Source organism: Tuber melanosporum (genome assembly GCF_000151645.1).
Source record: "Tuber melanosporum whole genome shotgun sequence assembly, scaffold_72, strain Mel28".
In the NCBI taxonomy this organism is placed as follows: Eukaryota; Fungi; Ascomycota; class Pezizomycetes; order Pezizales; family Tuberaceae; genus Tuber; species Tuber melanosporum.
The window spans coordinates 365,521-387,396 of record NW_003299120.1 but is presented as its reverse complement, the minus strand read 5'-3'; the positions used below and the strand labels follow the sequence as shown (position 1 = coordinate 387,396).

The 21,876-nt window shown below is 48.1% G+C and overlaps 6 protein-coding genes; 3 read left to right on the top strand and 3 right to left on the bottom strand.

The window, feature by feature from the left end:
• The first annotated feature begins 6,152 nt into the window (after positions 1–6,152).
• Positions 6,153–7,800, top strand: GSTUM_00010677001 (uncharacterized protein). XM_002841456.2 has 3 exons: positions 6,153–6,355; positions 6,433–6,690; positions 6,815–7,800. The coding sequence occupies exons 1-3, from the start codon at positions 6,325–6,327 to the stop codon at positions 7,609–7,611; spliced, it is 1,086 nt and encodes a 361-aa protein (XP_002841502.1). The 5' UTR covers positions 6,153–6,324; the 3' UTR covers positions 7,612–7,800.
• A 44-nt stretch (positions 7,801–7,844) lies between these two features.
• On the bottom strand, positions 7,845–9,331 carry GSTUM_00010676001 (uncharacterized protein). XM_002841455.2 has 2 exons: positions 8,613–9,331; positions 7,845–8,526 (listed from the first exon to the last, which is right to left on the bottom strand). The coding sequence occupies exons 1-2, from the start codon at positions 9,265–9,267 to the stop codon at positions 7,925–7,927; spliced, it is 1,257 nt and encodes a 418-aa protein (XP_002841501.1). The 5' UTR covers positions 9,268–9,331; the 3' UTR covers positions 7,845–7,924.
• A 172-nt stretch (positions 9,332–9,503) lies between these two features.
• Positions 9,504–12,587, top strand: GSTUM_00010675001 (uncharacterized protein). XM_002841454.2 has 4 exons: positions 9,504–10,046; positions 10,118–10,157; positions 10,188–11,849; positions 11,924–12,587. Exons 1-4 carry the CDS (start codon positions 9,703–9,705, stop codon positions 12,161–12,163), a joined length of 2,286 nt encoding a protein of 761 aa, XP_002841500.1. The 5' UTR covers positions 9,504–9,702; the 3' UTR covers positions 12,164–12,587.
• A 16-nt stretch (positions 12,588–12,603) lies between these two features.
• On the bottom strand, positions 12,604–13,689 carry GSTUM_00010674001 (40S ribosomal protein S13). XM_002841453.2 has 5 exons: positions 13,382–13,689; positions 13,266–13,298; positions 13,060–13,106; positions 12,856–12,995; positions 12,604–12,778 (listed from the first exon to the last, which is right to left on the bottom strand). Exons 1-5 carry the CDS (start codon positions 13,581–13,583, stop codon positions 12,745–12,747), a joined length of 456 nt encoding a protein of 151 aa, XP_002841499.1. The 5' UTR covers positions 13,584–13,689; the 3' UTR covers positions 12,604–12,744.
• Positions 13,690–14,367: 678 nt separating this feature from the next.
• Positions 14,368–17,146, bottom strand: GSTUM_00010673001 (uncharacterized protein; the record flags this gene model as incomplete). XM_002841452.2 has 5 exons in its annotated part: positions 14,368–14,957; positions 15,009–16,340; positions 16,467–16,860; positions 16,913–17,002; positions 17,059–17,146. The coding sequence occupies 4 exons, from the start codon at positions 17,144–17,146 to the stop codon at positions 16,139–16,141; spliced, it is 774 nt and encodes a 257-aa protein (XP_002841498.1). The 3' UTR covers positions 14,368–14,957; positions 15,009–16,138.
• Positions 17,147–17,382: 236 nt separating this feature from the next.
• On the top strand, positions 17,383–20,059 carry GSTUM_00010672001 (uncharacterized protein; the record flags this gene model as incomplete). XM_002841451.2 has 1 exon in its annotated part: positions 17,383–20,059. The coding sequence occupies exon 1, from the start codon at positions 17,417–17,419 to the stop codon at positions 20,057–20,059; it is 2,643 nt and encodes an 880-aa protein (XP_002841497.1). The 5' UTR covers positions 17,383–17,416.
• Between the last annotated feature and the right edge of the window lie 1,817 nt (positions 20,060–21,876).

The following is a 21,876-nucleotide window of genomic DNA, read 5'->3' as shown; positions in this document are numbered from 1 at the left end:
AGCTAACCCACAAACAGTTAATCTGTACGCAAGTGTTTTATACTTCGCAACACACTTAAACGATCAATAATCCTCTCACGAAGCTAGATGCTCAAGAACCCCATACCCCATACCCCACGCCAGCTAAAACCATCGAGATTAAGACACCTCAACCCACACGGCAATTCTCATTCCTTCACGCAAACTCCGCCAAACCAGACCCCCCAGTATGACGCTGGGACGGCCCTATAAGCCATAGGTTTGCACAACAAGTTAAGAGCGGGCCAGAAGTGAAGAGGAGATTGAGTATGAGATTAGGAAATCTGCTAATAATCTAACTCTTCCTAGCGTATCTACCATCACTCACTGCTCAAGAACTAACTCAGTTCCCACGCACGCTTCCTCCTGCCGCTTCTCCCCTCCTCGCGGAAACACCACCAGATTGTCCGCCTGCCCAACCCAGGTGCTACCCCAATCCACAGGTAATCCAGAATCATCTAGCAAAAATCGTGTTTACGTTCTCTGGTGGGGGTATTAGTTTGAGCGTCTCCGCACGCTTTCAGATACTTCGTTGACCTCTCCAATTCCCGTCTCGAATCAATATGATGGGCACGGTGGCCACTTGAACGACCCCCTATGGGCTTTCCTGAGTTCTGCTATGTTGACAAATAAATACCAGTCCATCTTCCCTCCTTCCTAGCATTTGTCAGTAGTTTCGCACACAGGTAGATGGTAGGAATAAGTGGTCGCGAATAGCCATTACTAAGCCCTGATTTTTACTATCGATTCATCACGGGTATTACTGTGCCGTTAAGCGGGTCCGAGTGAGAGTGCGTGATCACTCTCACGGCTGTCAAAAAAATATATATATATATATATATATAGTCCTAGCTATGATATCCAAACCTTTTTTCCCCTAATTGGTTTTAGCATAGGACGCAAATTTTCTTCCATGCGTGTTTTGAAGTATCACTAACAACCGTTATCCTCCCTATATCCCTTGTACGAGTATACACCTCAACGTTTGTTCCCTTATTCCACTCCAACTTACAGACAAGAAATAGTTCAAGCAGAAATGCCACTCAAGAGAGGTTTCGGTGGAACGGCAACTTATAGTCTACTCGGGGCTTGTCCTGATGTGTTCTAGAAGAGTATAAATAAACATAATAGTTCCATGTGAGGATTAATCTTATATCAGTGCCATGGCACAAACAGTGCTGCCAATCGGATACTTTATTATTGTATCTCATTACCCCCGTGTGGTCGACGACGCCGAGCCTCCCTATATGTTTTAAATACTGCCTACCGGTACCTAGCAGTAGCAACGGTACCAATACTCTAGTAGTAATGCATCGCTCCAGACAGCATGAATTCATGCACTCTGGGAAATTTCAGAAGCACTGACCCAAGCTGTCAAGGTCGGGGCTATCAACTGGAGAAAATGAAGGTAGTAAAGCTAGTCGACTTTACTGCTGCATACTTTTCAGGCTCTCAGGATACTCTGCTTTGCCAAACTAATCCACCTTGTAATCCCTTCAGCTTGAGACCAATAGTCTACCGCTAACTGTTATTTATCAGATGTGAGCGAATTCGGTACTGTTAATGCTGTCTAGAGCACTGGTACATATATAACTCCTCCCTTGTACATGCGCATAAGAGTTTAAATGCTCGCACTCAAAGAACAGAGACTGTGCTAGTGCTTCTTTCTTTCTCCTTTTTGTCGGAAAAAATGATTATCAGAGGGCGAAACGTTGTCAACTGTCGAGTCAAACTTGTTCAGGCTTTTTCGACCAAGGGCTGTGTACTTAAGGTACGGGCACTATCTGCGCTTGCCCGCATTGCTCTAGTCCCTAAAGAGTGAATGGTATAGTATCTAAGTCTTCATGTAACTTATGGTACTAGTATCAACTTTGTCTCCCGTCGAGTCGCCTCCCAGTAACAATACGATATATTGACCACCTTGCTGCTAATAAACAGTGGATGATACCAATCTACAACCTACTTGAGCTACCTACACCCCCCCCCCTCCCCCTCTTACTTATCGGAGCCAAAAGCAGGGCTCTGCCAGAAGGCCCTTCCTAGAGTCCGAGAATTTATCCAAACCAAACCGTAGTTCACACAAATTCAAACAATAAGTGCGCGTAGATATGAGATATAAATCCTCACAGAAAAAAGTCAACTCCAGCCAGTAGTATTCCTTCCTTGTCGTTAGAGTGCTACAGAGTAAGCTAAATTGCGCAAGTGCACGAACTGAGCCCACAAATCGAAATTCCACAGCTTCCTATCGGTCAACCGATCAATCCCCCACAAGGCTAGGAACTAAAAATAAAATTAGATGTTAGGCTAATAGTTATGGGGAAATGTCACGTTGTAAGACAGGTAAACGCAAAGACGCGCATCCAGGTCTCGGATTCAGGGAACGGTATCATATCATTTCGTAACAGCTACCATGGCACATAGAAAGGACGTATGAAAACCGATCTTCGGCATGGGGTGCAAGCAACAAGGTATGAGCTCCCTGACAGCTTACCAGGGAGTTCAGGGAGAAAAAGGGGTCAATTAAGAGAAATTTTGTGTGGAAACAACCCAGCTAATAAAACACCAGTACTCTCCAGAAAACGCCACAAGGATATAGATACATGTAAGAGTCTAAAGAAGGGAAACATTATCCTTTGCTGCCGGATCGTATTAATGTTCATCCATTTCGTCGAAATGGGAGCTACTATTGGATTGATGATCATTAGGAATGTCCCTATCCATGCCTTGGTACTCGTCCATATCTTGGTCCCCGTAATAATCACCATCATCGCCTTCCAAATCGTGCCAATCCATGTTTTGATCACCGTCATCATCAACATGCTGCGAAACACTCCCATCGTCGGGATCTATATCCGGTATAATTCCAGACATGTCGACAGAGAATTCGGCAAGTGCTTCACCCTGGCGGGCGTCCATAGAGAAGAGAGTAGCCTTCCCAGAAGCCGATCCAATGAAGAGCTTGTCAAACTCTGGTGAAAACTCACCAGACATTATTTGAGCGTCTAAGGCCGGGAGATTACGGACTAAAGGGTTGGCGCCCGTAACGTCCCAAACTTTCACCACACCATCACTCCCTCCGGTATACAAGTATCCGTCATGGGGACACCATTGCGCAAAGGTAGTTCCCGTATCTTCCGCTTCGAGATTAGTATCAGGTGTTACTGGCATTAAGGTATCTGGAAATATACGTTAGAAGGTATTCTTAAATCTGTTAAAATTGAACAAACCTCCATGCCAGAGTTGAGTAAGAGGCTCGACCAAGTTTCTTGAGTCCCATACTACGGTTGAGTTATCTGTGCCACTAGAAGTGATAAAACGTGCGCATGGACTAATAATAGCCAATCAGAATGGGTAGAAGAATCCCGGAAGAGAAGAACTTACGACATGGTAACCACATTAATGTCCCTCTGTGGACAATTCGCCATACCAGTTAGATTGGATTGAGGACCACGGCCGCTTTGCGACGATAAGGTTATATCGTACATGCGTATAAGAGAAGTCGCGGAACTCGAAACACCAGTGACAAGAATGCCTGCTTCTTGGTGCAGAAACATGTCAAAATGGCGGCCAGCAGAAGGACGGATCGTACTGAGCTTTTTCTTAGTAGAGGCATCATAAACAGCGCATAATCCTTTACCAGGTCGATTTTCAGCCCTAGTGTCATAAGCAGCTAAAAGCCAATTTGGGTTTATCCTATCAGCCCAGATCAAAGTTGATGCATAAAGCTGCTCGTTTTCCTGAAATTTGGCAATGTGTGTATCTCCATTTATATCAGTACGGAATAATTCCAACCATCCATTATCAGTGCTGCCAGCGATAACGTTGTGGGGTTTAGAAAGAGACATTTTAACAACCGGACCATTAAGATCGACCGAATCGAAGAGAAAGCCATCTTCGGTATCCCAGATTTTGATAGTCGCATCGTAACCACTTGAGTAGAGAAGAGAGCCATCATTTGAGAAGGCTACACCTGTAACAGTTGATCTCATTTGGTTGTCTAAAGTAGGATTGCGCTGCTCGATAGGCCTCGGAGTTTTATGTCCGTCAAGTAGCTTTACCTCCATTTTTTCTACAGTACCGAGCATAAGATTCCCGGGTCGGTTGTAGATATCATTTAGTGTCGCAGAGCTTAGGGCAAACCGTCTTCCATTGGGCGACCAGCGGATATCTATGATATCTGAACTTCCACCAGTGAAGGATGCTTGTGGTTGCAAATATTCCATACAAGCGGCTTTTGCCTTCCTAATAGTGGAATCAAGATTCCACCTCCCGGCTCTTACACCATACCCCAGCTCCTGCCTAAGTCTTCTCAATGGTGCTGACGACGAAATACGCTTAGCAGCTTCTCGTGCAGACTTCGTGCTGAGACCGATGTAACTATCATCAGGCTCAGGGTAGATACAGTCTTGAAAGAATAACAGTAGCTCCTTTGCAGTTCTTCCCTTAATAATTATTTTAGGAATAACTTTAGCTTCCAAGAACTTTACAAACTTCTCGGCTTCGGGGCCCTTAAGTTTGGCATTCAAAACACCAAACCAGGTACTTGCTGAAACTGCGGAGAGGTCTCCAAGAATGAATGACAAAGGGTCTTCAGAGAACTCCTCGGAGAGAGCTTTAAAGACAATATCGACTTCACTTGAAGTGAAGCTAACATGAATAATTCGACCATCTATGTAACAGTTAATATAAGACCCGTAAACTATATTACTCAGGTGTGTAGATACCATATCCAGAAAAACCATCCCAATTTCCCATATGTCTAATAAAGTCCCGAGCACGCTTAGACATATAAGGTCTCCTCTGATTACTGAGGCGCGAAGCCAGATAGAGTTCTTCTCTCTCCTTTTTATCTGGCACAACTTCCGGATCATTGGAGATGGTCGGCCCAAGGTTGCTGGCATTTGACTCGTCATCGACCCTCCTCCTTGCGCTATTTTTTAGAGCCAGTTCAATTTCCGGTTGGTACCAATCATGCACAGGGTCATATTTCTCAAAAGCATTGCTTGAGTGGGGATCCTTGGCGTCTTCGTAGGCACCGTCTTCGATAAAACTTGCGCATTGGTCCGGACGAGGAGGATTGGGGGTTGCTCGTTTCCTTGTCTCCTCCATTGGCAGTTGAATGAAGTTTTCTTTGAGAAAAAAATGTGTTAGAAGGAGCTCAATGAAATGGCAAGTGTTGAAGATATGTCTTACCAATTTTGCCGCGTGTCCCAGTTCCTTGGTCCAGAGAAGTAACAGGAATCTTGCCGCTAAGTTCGAAAGGCACAGCAACCCAGACGTCGGGGGGGTGGGTGTCGATAGATTCGGTCATTGTGAGGGGGGGAGCTTAAGCAGGGGTTCTTCAGGTAGCGACTGTAAAATTGTTTTAGACGATGGGGTAGGGAAAGAAGGGTTTGTCCATCCCGTAAAGGAGGTATGAGAACGGAGTAGATCGCGGGGGGAGGATGGTAGGGGGCTCGACTTGTAGGTCAAAGGAATGAGAACGACGGTGGTTGGAGAGGTATGATAGAGTAAGGAGAACGAGACAAGTCCGAGAGCAGCGTATCTAGACGAGAGTGACTGTTCTTCCCTCCAAGGATTGAGGGAGAAAAACGTAGGGAGGTTGTTGTTGTTGTTCCTAAATAGTAGAATTTTTCGTGAAATACTGTACAAGGGCAAAGCGAGGAGAACGCGTTTTCTCCAGCTGCAGTGATAACCCTGCGGGTACGTGATCTGCCAAGCCCCGGACACTCAATGCACGGAGCATAACCTCGCCAAGAAGAAAACAAAGGATTTTAACTTACTCGAGTGCCCGTACCATGTACTCGTATTTGCGTTGGAGAACTGCCGGCAGCACGGGTATACAGTACTCGAGTAAGTATAATATTTCTACCAGTACGAGTTACGGTGCAGCACTGCACGGGTACGGTAACATATTTGATGCGAAGAATGATAGTACTCTGTACAGTAATAACATTTATTACTCGTATTTGTATCATGCATAATACCGGTATTGCCGCTGGTACAAGTACAGCACGTGTACAGTACTCGAGTACAGTACTGTACAAGACATGCGGCTTTAGTGCCCCGCGTGTATTAGTCCTGAGGCCTGGCCACTGGCAATTCTCTCTGCCCACAGCAAATCTTCCCCCGCACCTAATAACAGCTTCATTTAGCCACAGGAAATCCTTTGTGTTATATATATATACTCGATTCTCTCGATTTCACAAACCATCCCTTCAAGCTACCTTGCGGGCGTTCTAGTCTTCTTCCTATTTTTCGCCTCACCTGAATCGAATTGAAGAGAAAAAGTGAAGGAAAAAAACCATGTCTTCGTCCGTTCCTGCAAAAAAAGCCGGTATGATTCTCAACTTTACTCCTTAGGATTTTTTAGTTACCCATTGAAGTTTTTACTCATATCTTACCTTCGTCCAGGTGTTTTGGGATGCACTGGTTCGGTTGGCCAAAGATTTATTCTCCTACTCTCCCAGCACCCGTACTTGGCCCTTCATGCTGTAGGGGCTTCAAGTCGCTCAGCTGGCAAAAAGTATTCCGAAGCAACAAAATGGAAGCAGGACCAACTCATGCCAAATCGTGTCCGGGACATGATTGTTAAGGACTGTAAAGCTGCTGAATTCCGGGACTGTGACGTTGTCTTTTCTGGCCTTGATGCTGAGGTTGCGGGAGAAATTGGTATGTTTGGCTTGAACCCACCACCGCACCCCGTCTATCACCTCCCAGCAACTATACAAAAGAATTCAATTCCATATCTGCACGTTTGACATCCCTAAGCTAACTAGCTTACCGTGTCTCGCAGAAATGGAGTTTATCAAAAATGATCTCGTCGTCTTTTCCAACTCCAAAAACTATCGAAGGGACCCTATCACCCCCCTCATCGTCCCCCTCGTCAATACATCTCACTTCTCCATCATCCCACATCAGAGAAGCCAGAATTACCTGAAGAAGGGCTTTTTGGTTACCAATGCCAATTGTTCCACTACCGGCCTTGTTGTACCACTCAAAGCCTTGCAGGATGCTTTTGGCGGTATTGAGTTTGTTACTGTTACAACTTTGCAGGCTATCTCTGGTGGAGGTTATCCTGGTGTCCCATCAATGGACATTCTTGATAACACCGTCCCCCTCATTGGGGGTGAGGAGGAGAAGATCGAATGGGAGACTGGCAAGATTCTTGGCTCAGTCAACCCCACCTCTTCTGGATTCGATATGCTTTCTACTATCAAGGTGTCAGCGCAATGTAATCGGGTGGCTGTCATGGACGGTCACACTGCTTGTGTTTCTCTTCGATTCGCCAAGAGGCCCCCACCATCCATTGAACAGGTTAAGGCTGCGTTAAGGGACTATGTCTCTGAGCCCCAACAATTGGGTTGCCCTAGCGCTCCCAGGAACGCTATTGTGGTTATGGAGGAGGAGGACCGGCCTCAACCAAGGCTCGATAGAAACACCGATGGTGGTTATGCTGTTAGTGTGGGCAGGATAAGGCCGGACAATATTTTTGATATCAAATTTGTGACCCTTTCACATAATACTGTCATTGGAGCCGCCGGTTCTTCTATCCTCAATGCCGAGGCTGCTGTAGTTAAGGGTCTGATTTAGATAGGATATACCATGCAAGATGGCCGAGGAGTTGAAATAGATGCTCTCAATGTTGTCATGATATCAAAAGTTGGAAATGTTACTTCATAAAATAGCCCATTGCATATAGATTCCAGTCCCTTCCCCCCAAACTTCGTATTGTAAACTAGACTTCACATGCTTGAAATTCGAAACGCAACTTTTCGTCAAGTTATTAGATTGCGCCAGCCGAGAGACCCTAACTAATGAAATCGAAAAAATGAAAAAAAAAACAGGGTGTTGTATGATACAGCAAAGGGCTACCAAGCGATAATCTCCACATACTCTCTAATCTCTAATCACTATCGCTGCCATAGTCAGCAGCTAGAGCCAATCCTGCAGAAACATTTGATCCCTTCATTGTGACCCTTGGCGGCCCATTCGATCCCCTATTTAAGCCTCGTAACGCCTCCAAAGTTTGACTGGAAAATATGCCCACTTGCTCCTTTGTTTGTCTGTCTGCTACCTCATCACCGACACCATTACTCCCGACCGCCCGCTCTATCATCAGCCCATCGACTTGTCCTTCCACCCCTCGTCCAGCTGGGTTAACAGCATTGGGCCCTCTAGCATACCATATTTCTTCCGGAACCTCATATCCCTTCAGCCCAAAACTACCTTCGATCCTTCTCTTTTTCGAAGCATCCTTATTCTTCCCCTCCAACTCAGCAACGAACTCCTCGGGGAGAGCCTGCCGAATAGCAGCAGCAGCCTGTTCTTCTATGCGTCGCTTCTCACGTGCTTGCGCCATAGGGTTGGGATCTGTTGTGGCCCAGCGAACGTTCAGGATCTCATTATGGTCCAAAGACTGATGTGCCATTGCTTCTTTCGCGAATTGAGCGTTTGCTTCGTTGGAGTATGTGACGAATCCAACACCACGAGAATTGAGCACTCGAACTAGAAATTTAGTCAGCAATAGTGTCCCATGAGATAAATGATATTAGAAGGAGAGAAAAAAGCATGTGATAGTATGGGGATTGTACTCCTCTCGATTTGCCCCCATTCTGCGAAATGCCTTGCGACAATCTCCTCTATCTCATCACTGACGTGAATCCTACCAACGTAAAGGGTATGATTCTGTCTCATGAAGCTTCCTACACCACCCATGTCATCCCTGTAATCGGAATGCTTGTCCCGACCAAAGCAGTCCACGTTTGGGTTGAAAAGATCCGTAACCGTCGGCAATCGATGAAGGTACTCACAATCGGCACCCCTAGGGCACAATCCCCTCGCGAAGAATAGACAAAAGTAGCTTCCAGGGACTTTATCGGCCTTTGTGTATCCTGAGTCGCGAGCAATGTTGCAGCGGCCCTCAGCGTGGCTCTTGGATATGTACTTGTCCTCGCGATCGCCGCCAGACCATTTGTTGTACCAAATATTGAACACCGTACCCGTTTGAGCAGGGATTTCGCCGCCTTTGAAGGTTGACGGGTCAACTTGCGGACGGGCTGGACGGCGTTTCTTTTTGGTGCTTTTCTTTGGCTTCGTTAGAGCCGTTGGGGCTGCTGCCGAGTCTCCTCCGGCGGTGGTGTTTGCCACGGCGGAATCGGGATTGGTTCCCGCGGCAGGTGCATCGGGGGTAGGTTCACGCATTTCTTCTGCTGTTGAGCCTGGAGACTGAGGAGGTGATTCGGCCATCGGATATCGTGTTTATTTCTTTAAGCAATGACGGCGACTTTAGGGGCTGTGAGCTATCGTTAACTTGAGCGTGGATGTTCCGGGGCAAGGAAAACGGCTCCGGGACTAATTTAAATTAACCTTCCCCATTTCGCCCCTATCCCAAAGTTTCCCGATACCTAGCGCCAAGAACTTGCAAGGAGACGTCACGTGGTTACAGAATTTCAGATATCACCTTCACCGCCTTTCTTTTCTCCCACGAGATGCCTTAGGCTTAGAACTCCTCACAAACAATTACAACTACAACAAGAACTCCCTCCAACCCCACAAACGCATCCGGATAGTCGCTCCATAGTCTTGTATTCCTCTCACTCCCCTTCACCTTTGTCCTCAGGCCCCCCTTCTCTCCACAAATCGGCACAAAGGTACACTTGCCTCCCGCCTCCTCACCAGACAATGTCGACAACTGAAGATAGAAAACGCAAGAAGCCCCAAGAAAAGGAATCGCAGACCAATTCGCCCAAGCGGCACAAAAGCGAACCTGTCTCTCCTCCCTCTGGGAACACAAAAAAGCCTGAGATAGACCCATCAAAAAATCCCTATCTCGCTCATACGTACCCCGCGGAAGAGAACAAGAGCGATTGGGGGCCCTTGGCCGGATTCAAGCGACACCGCACGACAACGAAGATGGCGAACATTGCCGAGGATGGCCCTTTTAATCCGTTTAGCGGGAATAAATTGAGCGACCGTTACTTCAACATTTTGGAGGGAAGAAGAGAACTACCTATTGCCGCACAGAGGTAAGCTGACCCCTGTTTATTTTTTTGCTTTGGAGATTACTTGTATTAACCAAATTACTTCCATCGTACAGGGATGAATTTTTGAACATGTTTCACAAGTCCCAGACCATGGTTTTAGTCGGAGAGACTGGTTCGGGAAAGACCACCCAAATCCCCCAGTATGTTCTATTCGACGATCTTCCTCACTTAAATGGTTATAAGCAGGTAGCATGTACCCAACCCCGCCGAGTAGCTGCCATGTCTGTGGCAAAACGTGTGGCCGATGAGATGGATGTCGAGTTAGGCCACGAGGTTGGCTATAGTATTCGTTTTGAGGATAAAACCAGCCCAAACACTATCCTCAAGTACATGACAGACGGTATGTTACTTCGGGAAGCCATGCACGACCACCTACTTGAACGCTACTCCTGCATTATTCTCGACGAAGCACACGAGAGAACTCTAGCAACAGATATTCTTATGGGACTACTTAAGAATGTGGTAGAAAGGCGCCCGGATTTAAAGCTCATTATCATGTCTGCTACTCTCGACGCCCAGAAGTTTCAACATTATTTCAATGACGCTCCATTGTTGGCAGTTCCTGGTCGCACTCACCCTGTCGAAATTTATTACACTCCGGAACCTGAGCGGGACTACCTGGAAGCTGCCATACGTACCGTGCTCCAGATCCACACGACTGAACCGGAAGGTGATATTCTTCTGTTCCTCACAGGTGAAGAGGAGATCGAGGATGCTTGTCGGAAGATCAATGCAGAGGTTGACTTGCTCGTAAGAGAGGCAGACGTTGGGCCTCTAAAATCTTATGCTCTTTACGGCACTCTCCCCCCCCAACAGCAGCAAAGGATTTTTGAACCTGCCCCGTCTCCATTCAAGCCAGGTGGACCGCCTGGACGCAAGGTTGTTGTATCCACAAATATCGCCGAGACCTCATTGACAATAGACGGAATAGTGTACGTGGTGGACCCAGGATTTAGCAAGCAGAAGGTCTACAACCCGCGTATCCGCGTTGAGTCCTTACTTGTTTCACCTATTTCCAAGGCTTCTGCGCAGCAACGCGCTGGTCGTGCTGGTAGAACTCGACCTGGTAAATGTTTCAGACTTTACACCGAGTCCGCATTCAAGAAGGAACTCATTGATCAAACATACCCCGAAATCCTGCGCAGCAATCTCGCAAATACCGTATTGGAGTTGAAGAAGCTCGGCATCGACGACCTAGTCCACTTCGACTTCATGGATCCTCCTGCCCCAGAAACTATGATGAGAGCCTTGGAAGAACTGAACTACCTCGCCTGTCTCGACGATGACGGAAACCTCACCACCCTCGGTAAACTCGCAGCAGAGTTCCCCCTAGACCCCGCTCTAGCTGTAATGCTCATCAGTTCCCCGGAGTTCTTCTGTTCGAACGAGATACTCTCCCTGACCGCCCTCCTATCAGTCCCACAGCTCTTCGTCCGTCCCTTAAATAATCGCCAGCGCGCCGACGAGATGAAAAAACTATTCGCGCACGAGGACGGCGACCACCTCACAATGCTAAATGTCTATCACGCCTTCAAGCAGCAGGATAGCCAACCAGCCTGGTGCCGCGAGCACTTCCTCAGCTATAGAGCCCTACAGAGCGCAGATAACGTGCGCGCTCAACTACAGCGCATAATGGAAAGACTAGAGATCCCGCTTGTCAGCACGGACTTTTCCGAGAAGTCCTATTACGAGAACATCCGCAGAGCCCTTGTTTCTGGCTTCTTCATGCAAGTCGCCATGAAAAACTCCCCTGGGAAGGCGTACATCACCGTTAAAGACAACCAGGTAGACCCCCATTTCCTCCCTCCACATTTCCGCAATTCCTCCTAGACACAAACGCTGATCTACAGCGAATACAGGACGTCCTAATCCACCCCAGTACAGCCTTGGAAAAAGATTCCCCATGGCTCGTCTACAACGAGTTCGTCCTCACGACAAAGAGCTTTATCCGCACGGTCACCCACATTCGCCCTGAGTGGCTGCTGGAGATTGCGCCGGGCTACTATGATGTCAAGGACTTTCGCGAGGGTCCCGTTAGGACCGGGCTGGAGAGAACAATGGATAAGGTTCGGAAGAGGAATGCTTTGAAGAGGAGATAGACTTATTATATTGCTTGCTTTCTCCACCTTTTTACCACTTACTCCCGCATAGTGTTTCTCATTTTTGCAAAAATGGCCGTTATGTTCCTATTGCTAGTGTTTTCTCTTCTTCTCTGTCTACCACTGCGTGGACATTTATACTTTGAAATGGTGGACGGCTGGAGCATTTGCTATTATTTCCGCGCAGTAACTTACAGTAACTCGGTTGTTTCTAGAGTGTTGATACAATGTCACTCGATAGACATGTTTAACTGAACTCGGGCTCTTTTTGCGAAATATAGGGGTGGCTGTGCTATTTGGTGTTTGTTATGGGGTATCAGAGCTTTTAAGAGTTGCTGTAGGGATGCTGTCTTGAGCAGACTGCCTTGTGGGCTAAATAGACCTTGTTACACAAGAGAGAAATTGAATCATGTCACGTCACAAGCAAGATTGGTCCAGGATGAAATGAAAGGTTTATCGCCCATATCAATTTCACAAACAATTTCACAACCCGAGGGAGCCCCATCAAAAACCGCAGCGGAATATATACTATGATGAAACCTTTTTAATTCAATTTGGACCACATCAGCATTATTACGAAATTAAGCGACTAATGTGGAGGCGGTAGCAGATTCACTGGAGAGAGAACCCTCGTTAGCACTCGAATTCCCGGCAACAGGGTGAGGAGGAATCCAGAAGAAAGGGAAACGCACTATTTCCAGGTAGGAGGCAAAGCACCAACAGTCTTGTAGTAACGAGACAAGCGGTGAATCCTAGACTCGATGAGAATAAGGCGGAACTTGCTGTCCTTGTCCTTTCGGTTGCGCTCAAGGTGCTTTCTCACGGAGACAGCCTGGTTTTGGTTTTAGAATCGCCAAGGAAGAGAAGGGGGGAAGGGAGGGAGGAGGCAAAAGAACCTTTTTGATAAGCCAATAGAGATCTTCCGGAATCTCTGGTGCGAGGCCTTCTCTCTCTGTCAGCCCATGAACCAAGCAGAGGCTTTGCCTTTTTATCTTCTTTCTCATTTTCTCTCATTCGTATCCAACCCGTAGGGGGATTACAGAATTGACCGATGGATTGGCCTTCCGCGAGTGGAGGGTTTGACTTCACATAAGGAACATACCGTGCGCCTTCAAGATACGGAGGATCTTGTTACCTATATAAAATACTATCATCAGCATCCCCATCCTACAATTTCTTCATTCACCCCCCATCCTTCGAACACTGAAATAAACATACCAGTAACAACCTTAACCTGCGCAATCCCGTGCTGGTCCCTGAGGTAGACGCCAATCTCGGAAGGTTTATCACCCTTCTTAGCCCGCTTGCAGATCATGTCCTCGACTTGCTCGGCGGTGGTCTTGAGCCAGGTTGGGCGGGTGCGAGAGTATGGGATAGCGCTCGCGGATATACCCTTTCCATTGGAATGAAGACGACCCATTTTTTTTTTGCTGTATTTGCTTGTCGATTTAGCGGTTAGTCGGCGTTGGGCGGTTTGCTGGTCTGTTGGTTGGTTATGGGGGGAAAGCTCCTGAGGTTAGAATTTCGCTTACCGGTAAATTTACGTTGAATAGATTGTGGGAAGTGTCAAGGTTAGATGAGGGTTGTGCCCTATGCCAAGAGATTCGCGGGTCACTTGGTGGGTTGACGGCTTTTGTTGGTACCGTACCTCGAGTGAAAATAACGCGTCTTCCCCCTCTCTTCCAAATCCAAAACGTTCGTCATCTTCTAATATCAACGACTTCTATGCACATCGCACCTAACCTACGGGAAAATCGGTGGGGTTTATACTACTTATACCACACGTAAGTATCAAACCCTTTGTGATATTTCTTCCTCATCCCCCCATGCGATCTGAATGATGATCCAACACGTATTACTTTTTCTGGTACCTCTTTATCGAGCCTAGTTTCGGCCAGTCGATGATAGCAACGGACTTCTGACGGCGCTTTGCTTCGCACTTCTTGAACTTTATCTTGTTTGTGTGTGTTCTCTGCTAACGCTACTTGCGCAGGCTAATCCTAGTTTCACAGATTGCATGCGATGGCTATGAGGGGCTGCTAGGATCACTTGGAGGATTTAGACATCTCGTCAGGATACGGAATTCTTTAATTATGTCGAGTCACGTTACGAATTGACTCTCTTTCGATAACTTAGAGAATTGGGCGTTTAAACATTGGTCGATTACTTTATGAATACGAATGAGCCGTCCTCCTGGAGGTACACATGAAAAAACTTTTTTTTTTCCTTTTTCACCTATCATTTATCATACAAGTGCCCGCCCATAGAAAGTGCCCCCAAGTATCGTAAAAAGATGATTCATCGCCATCGAAAAACCCTCCATCAGATCTCACTCGCTTTTGGATTCACGGGTCTACTAGAGGCTCCCATTACCTCCTTCAATCTTGACCTTCGCCTTTTCTTCCATTTCCTTATGCTGCTCCTCTAGGAACTTTGCTAGTGCCAGCAATGGGTCCTTGGGCTGCACTCTTGCTAGCATTTTCATACCCTCAAGTAGCGTCGGTGTAACATTATCATTCAGATATCGCCGTGCTGGTGCGCCTCCGGGAGGAATTTGGTTCACTGGGAGCGGATTGGGCGACGGCTGCTTTTGAGCGCCGCCAGCGGCTGGAGTAGGTATCGATATGGGCGCCGGTTGATCATGTCTGGGCTGTTGCGAGACTTGTGACATTGACACAGAATGTCCATGAGGCTGGTGGGAGCCTGGTGGAGAGGCCCTAGGTTGGGTGGACCCATGCGGCGACTGAACAACAGGGTGTACGGGGGACAGGCTTGGTCGGGGAAGATAATAGCTCTTTAGAAATGTTAGCTTTACTCTCTGTAATATTCTAGACGATTCTCCGACCTGAGGTTGAGTAGGCGACTGAGCTTGGTATTGGTTAGGCTGGGGGAATTGATATGAGAGCTGCATTTTTGACTGTTGCGGAGACTGAGACGGGTACTGTGAACTCATCGAACCAGTCCTATGGTGTTGTTGAGGGTGGTGAAACTGCTGCGTTGGAGAATGAGGTTGACGAAATTGGTCCGCTGCCACAGGGGATTGAGAGTGATGGGAATGCTGGGATGAGGGGCGATATTCCCCGACGGGAGAAACCCGAGGAAGTGCCGGAGACTGGGAAGATTGGTAGGATGAGTACACCGGCGGAAGAGTGGGATGCGGAGGGGGTGGGGAGGATTGATGGTAGAACGGTTGTTGGTATGGATAATGAGGAGCGGTTGGCGTCGGAGGAGGTAAATGGGGTGGTGGAGGGGAAGTGTTTGTTGTGGTGGAGGCAGTGGGCTGCTGCTGTAGTGGTGTCGGTGTGGAAGAGGTGAGAGAAGTCATAGACAGATCGGCGCGAGAGCGGTGAACGGGCACGGTGCCCTGCGGTTGCTGTTGCTGGGGCTCCATGGCCACAGGGGGGTGGGTTTAGGGGAGTGTGGAGCCTGGAAATGGTTATGCTAGTCAAGTGAAGGGTTGTAACTTCCACCGGACGGGAAAAATGGTGACGGCGGATGGGATAGTTTGAAGGGAGTGTACAAGTAGGGGCGAACAGTTTTGTATCAGGCCAACAGTTCCTTGTGGAAATTGTATATCTGTTACCTCCGCAGGGCGCATGAACTCCAGTCGAACGGCCGATGGAATGACGCTCTGTAACGCCCGCTGTTGTTTCGCCTGAGATGCGCCAAGACTGTGAGAGCTCATTTGCTTAATTTTACTGGATGTCAGGGTATAAAATAAATAAAATAATATTATGAATATAGTCAGTTCTGGGCAGACTATTCACTGGATGCTCTCACTGTTTTTTCCTTCGAGAATTCGGACACAGGTTGACCGCTGCGGTTGGTGTGAATCCCGCAGCAAACAAATAAGCCTTTGGGCGTATGATATTATATACAAGTACCGGTGCAGCTTCACATGGATTATAGAAATTTATATATTATGTACAGACGCAGAGCCCTTTGGAAAACCCGACCGAACGGACTCAATCAAGCTTATAATTCTAATCCACGCTTGGCCCCTACTGGCACCCCATCTATCTTCGCGCTCCTGTGCTTTCTCCTTCGCTTCTTCTTTTCTTTGTTGTCCGCCCCATTCGTAGACTCCCCACACCCAACAGGTTTACTAGCTCCAGACTTCGGCGTGCTGGCTTCTGGCTTTGGTGCAGCGGGCTTCGGCATAATTTTTTTCTTCACACTCAAAGGATTGGGTCCTTTAGGACCCTTTCTCTTCTTTTTCTTCTTTTCTTGCCCCCCATCCCCCTCTTCATCCCCCGCCCCCGCTCCCCCCTCACCGCCTCCCCCGCCCTCCTTCTCCGGTAACCTCTTCCTCTTAGCACAAGCCTTGGGCCTCGTATCCACAATACCAGTTCTAAACTTCTCCCTCTCTCCTCGCTCCCTTTTCATAGCAGAAATCGGCGCCATCGGTTCCATAATCATCACTGAACGATTGATGTAGATTAATGGGACTCCTGGGACAGCCCTTAGCATTGTTCTAATGCCCCCTTCTTGAGCAGCAACACAATATCGATGCTTGTTCTCGCCACCGTGAATGATGACTGCTTCCAGGCACTCTTTTTCCGAGAGGGGCTGCTCCAATTCGTGGTGATTGCAGCGACGGCGCTCAAAGCGCTTTGCGAGGTCTATGATTTGATCTTTCTCGGGAAACTCGCTTCCGGACAGGGCGTATAGGTGGCGGATGGAGCATTGGGTTATCACTTTCCAAGTCAGTGGGGTCTTTGGCGTAGAAAAAGTTTGGGGAATACATACTGGGCTTTACTTGGCCCTGAAGTGTTCGCTCGAGACTACCGACAAGATCCATTTTAAATCTGTCAGAATCCTTCAGTATTTCGGCATCCACTACAAACATTAGCATAAAATTGTAAACACATCACGCTAGGTATTCAAATTCTTACCCAGGACTTGGTATGGTTCTCGAAAGCCAAAAGAAATATTGTATTGTGACATCAACTTTCGATAAGCTTTTGAGCGTTTTCCTCTCATGATAGCGACTTATGGTTTCCTCCTAGAGTGATGTTTGACTTCGGCGTTGTGTCTTCGGTGTTGCATGAGTTAACAGCTCGCAACGGGTTGGTATGGAAATCTCAAAATGAGGCTTTGGATCAACTTTTCGGCACCGGCTTGGCATCTCGAGACTAAGATCATTTTGGTTTTCATTCTGTGACTCGTTGCACCATTTCTCCCCCGTTTCGTGCTTTGTTCAACCAACCAGCCTTTCACAGAGATCCCGGCAAACAACAGTAATATCGAGCAATGCCCCCCTCAACTCCAAACCCACGAAAGAGAGGAGCAGCTGCAATGCCGATTTCTGGGCCCGAACGAAAACGAGCCAAACTTCAGGATGCCCGAACCATTGCTGTTCAAAACACTGAACAAGCGTTAAAGACAGGCGAACTGGATGTCCCCGCGTTCATCAAATCCCGAGAATTTGAAATTGAAGCGCTACAGAATGCCATGAAAGCATCTAAGGAGTCCAGTAACAAACGTGCATTTCAAATCGTTCCCAGAGACATGCGACGTCGAACGGCGAGTCACAATGTCAAGCGTGTGCCCAAGCGTCTGCGGCCCAGGGCCACCAGGGAAATGCAAAGCGACAACACCCCTACGGTTTCTGCTCGTCGAAGAAGGCCTTCTGGATGGCTAAGGTTCCGGAAAGAGACGGCTCGGAAACTACAAACTATGGCGAAGAAGAAGGACATCACTGCTCATATATCGGCGAAGATTTCGCGCAGCAGGAGGACGGAAAATGTTTTACGGCAGCCCCCGAGGGCACAGACTAAGTTCCGGAAGAGACAAAAGCATAAAACATGGCTTCCAACTCATGTTTGGCATGCGAAAAGGGCAAAGATGATTGTTCGGTGGAGGTTTGCTGTTGCGGAGACACCAACGGATAAGAGCTATAGAGTTGCGCATAGGGCTAGTGGGATGAGAGGATGTATTGCTTGGGATGAGAGCTACTTTTCAACCATCATGCTGCGAGGGAAGGAGCGGGATGTCAAGGAAGTTATGAAAGCTTTGTGTCCTAGAGACGGAAATCTTATGAGCAGTAAGGTTATTGCAGGAACTAGGGCCTCCGATACATTTATCTATAGAGCTGGTAGATATCCGTTGGACCTGATAGCTCCGGTTAAGGTTATTTGGTGCGTTCCGGAAGACCCAGAAGCTCCTCAGGAAGAGCGCATAAGGAAACTACTTATTAGGGTTCATCCATCTGCCTTCTTAGAGCTATGGGAGGAGCTTCTTCCAACAGCGAAACCCCTCAAGGTCACTGTGGAAGATCTCCGATTTGAGATTGGAAGCATTGAGATTACCGGCCCTGACGCTACAAATTCTCTCCTGGCAGTCCTCAATCCATTTGATGCAACGGATGGGGATTCTCCTTCAGGAATATGGAAGAATCTGAGGGGGCTCACAAACCCCTCCTTCCTTCCCTTAGGCGCTTGTCTATCTTTCGATGTAATTGATCCAAGACTTCGAGATCCCCCCCGCCTACCGGAAGATAAACGGAAGTTTGAAGAAGTACAAGAGACAATTTTTAGAGTTACTTCCACCTGGTCAATCGACAGAACACAACCCCCGTCATCCCTATTCTCGAGGGAAGCCAGAGCTGTTGCTGTCAAGTCACAATCGTCACAAAAGAAGATTAACAAGAGAAAGGGGGAAGCCGTTCCGGGAGAATATCCATCGCCCCTCCCTACAGATCCTAGGATTCCAATTGTGCTTTTAGCCACCCGCCGCTCATCTGCTGAGAAAGGAGTTTCGGGAGCTATTGGATCTTGGACAATTTTATTACCATGGAAGTGGGTGCAACCGGTATGGTATGGTATTGTGCACTCTGGCTCAAGCGTCAAGTTTGGCGGTTTAGACGAATCGCGGCAGATCAACTACGAAAACTCTAACAGGCATTTTCCAGATGATTTTCCCGGAACAAAGGCTGGGATCGTGGAGGAGCTTAGGAAAGGGGTAGAAAGGAAGGAGTGGTGGGATAAGCGGCCAAAGGGGAAGAAGGTAGTGTGGGGTAGTGTGAATATTGGAAATAAGAAGGGAGAGGTTGGAGATGGGTTTGTGTGTGATTGGGCATACTTGCTGAAGGGGAAGAAGATTGATACTACTCAGGGCAACGACTCGATCGAGTTATCTACGGATACTATCGAGTCCACAGAAGACATAGCCCCCACTGGAACTACAGCGTTCATGAGCTCGACAGAGTCCACGGGGGCCACGATATCTATGCCAGCTGTGGAGTCCAATGTTTCGATAGAAAAATCAGAACACCCACAAAAGATGATGTCTTCAATGGATATCGACAAACCCCCTCCAAACCTACCAGTAGTATCTCTCAGTACCCCAACCCTATTCACCGGCACTACCACAACAACTGCCATATCCCCCCCGAAGCCAACACCCCAACAAACACATCCATGGACGATCCCATCCAGCATGATCCGCTACATCCTTGCAGTCCCCAATTCACCACTGCCAAAACCCCTAGCTACCCTTCACCCCAAGATCCTATCGGCGGGCGTTTTCTCGATAAAACTTGTCCTCCCACAACGCAGCACGCCTATGCCCCGAACGCGCATATACTCCCTCCCCACCAACAACCCTACTTTAAAGGCGAAGTGGAAAGCGGTAATGTCTCGGAAATCACAAGGCAAACGTCCCGGAAAAGCGACCGAACTTCCCGATGTGCCTGACGAGGAAGACTTGATTGGGTTTGTAACAACGGGGGATTTCAACCTTAAGGAAGGGAGGGGGACAGGTGTCGGGGCGCTCTCATGGCAAAAGGTGTTTGGTAGGAGGGAGAAACTAGGCGAGGTGGTTGAGAAGGCTTGTATTGTTAGAGATGTCGGAAGCGGTATTGGGAGGCTGGCTTATTGGGAAGTTATTGATTAGCTCGGGCTTCGATGAGTGGGCGGGGTACTGTAGGGAATATGTGGGGGCACTTTCTTGTGTTTTTACCCTACTGGGGAGTATCGCGATTGTCAGTTTTGGGGTTTAGATGTATAATACAGTATTATAATTTAGAATGGTATGATAATTATCATATCAGGCACCTTACAATATCATACCGGTACTTGTACACACATGGCCCGCACTCAAGAAAAAGTGGGCAAAGCTGCACTTTCAAAAACCAATTTGTCCCCTTCACCTGGCCATTTGCGACACCCGACTGTCATACCGGTTCAAGTTCTGGGGGACCCAATACATCCTCAACACACCGAGCCTCACCCACACCGGCGCTCACCAAAGTCCTGTGTGAAACTATGAGCCCAGAGAGAAACCTCGGAATCAGCACCACGAACCCCCACGGAACCCACGAGACCCCAAAGCACATGGTAATCCAAGCAGTGCTCGAGCGGAACTCTCTCATACCGAACCGAAAGAAAAAGAAATGAAAAGAAAAAATGAATCATCCTGACTCCCCCCCGCCCTACCTGCTACCATCACACCTCCCTTATCTTTTTTAGAGCTGGGCGAATAGACGAGCACACCCTTCAATACGCGTCTTCCTTGGATCGTACTACGATACGACACAATGCGTATGGACTCAGTCCTCGTGCTCTTCGGCCCACATACAACAGCCCTATCCGAGTGACAGACAATGAACTCCACCCACCAACCCACCAACCAACCAACCAAACCCCCTCCTCCACCTCCCGCCGCTGCCGCGGCATACCAAGTCGTCATCACGCAACATAATGCGAAACAGCTATCTGGTTGTATACGAGTAAGGGTTTGAAAGAGGGCTGCTGGCCTGATGATGTTGGGTGTGCAGCACCGGCAATCACTCGATCACATGCTAATATCTGTTATTGCCGGAGGGTATTCTTGGCAATACCAAATACCTGGACACCTCGGCTTTGCCGGTGCCTATCCTGGCGCCAATGGCGTCCGGATATTGGAGGTGCGGAGAGTTCCTTTCGTTTCTGTTCGGGGTGTCTGGACGGGTGTGTGTGCTGTGTTGGGGTTTATGGGTGAGGTCCCGCTCCGCCTGTGGTCTGTCGGTGGTGGTTGAATGATGCTGTGCTAGCCGGGGCTTGGTACCGCAGTACTCGGGGGAGTGAGCATGGTAGTGTCGGATGAAGTGGAGATCAACTACCGGGGGGGAGGGGGGGGGTACGGCTACTGTACTCAAGTATTTGGCTGAGTTGTTGTCGCTGCTCCAATGTACTCGAGTAGTCTACGAGTACAATGGAGTTTGGTACTCACGACGCCAGCCGCTGCCCCAACTCCACCGGAGACTCCGGCCCGAACTAGTTTGGATGATGGTGGGGCCTCCCGTTGTTTGGGTAATGGACGGCTGAGCTGGATTAATCGTCAATACCCCCACGAAGACTGAAGCAGCCAAAGAGGTCTCGCGATGCATATGGCTACATCCGGGGGGCTTGTGCGATGGAGGGGGGAAAGTGTAGTAAAAGTTCAGTGCCCTATCAAAATAAAACGAGTTTACATGATGCGGGGTTTTCGCTCACACTGGCATATCTGTGTCATACCCAAAGGATAGGAAGGTGTCCCCTTTTGTTGTTGATTGTGCTCCGGTGTAGTATGCACCTATCGGGCATCGTAGTGCCTCACCCCCAACCGTTAATTACTTAGGTTTCGAACGAAGGAGGGAATGATCTACTGTATCATGGTTTCCCCGTATTCAGCGCCTGATGGTGTTTACTAGACTACTCTCTTTGAGTTTTGTATCATCAACCGGATCAAAC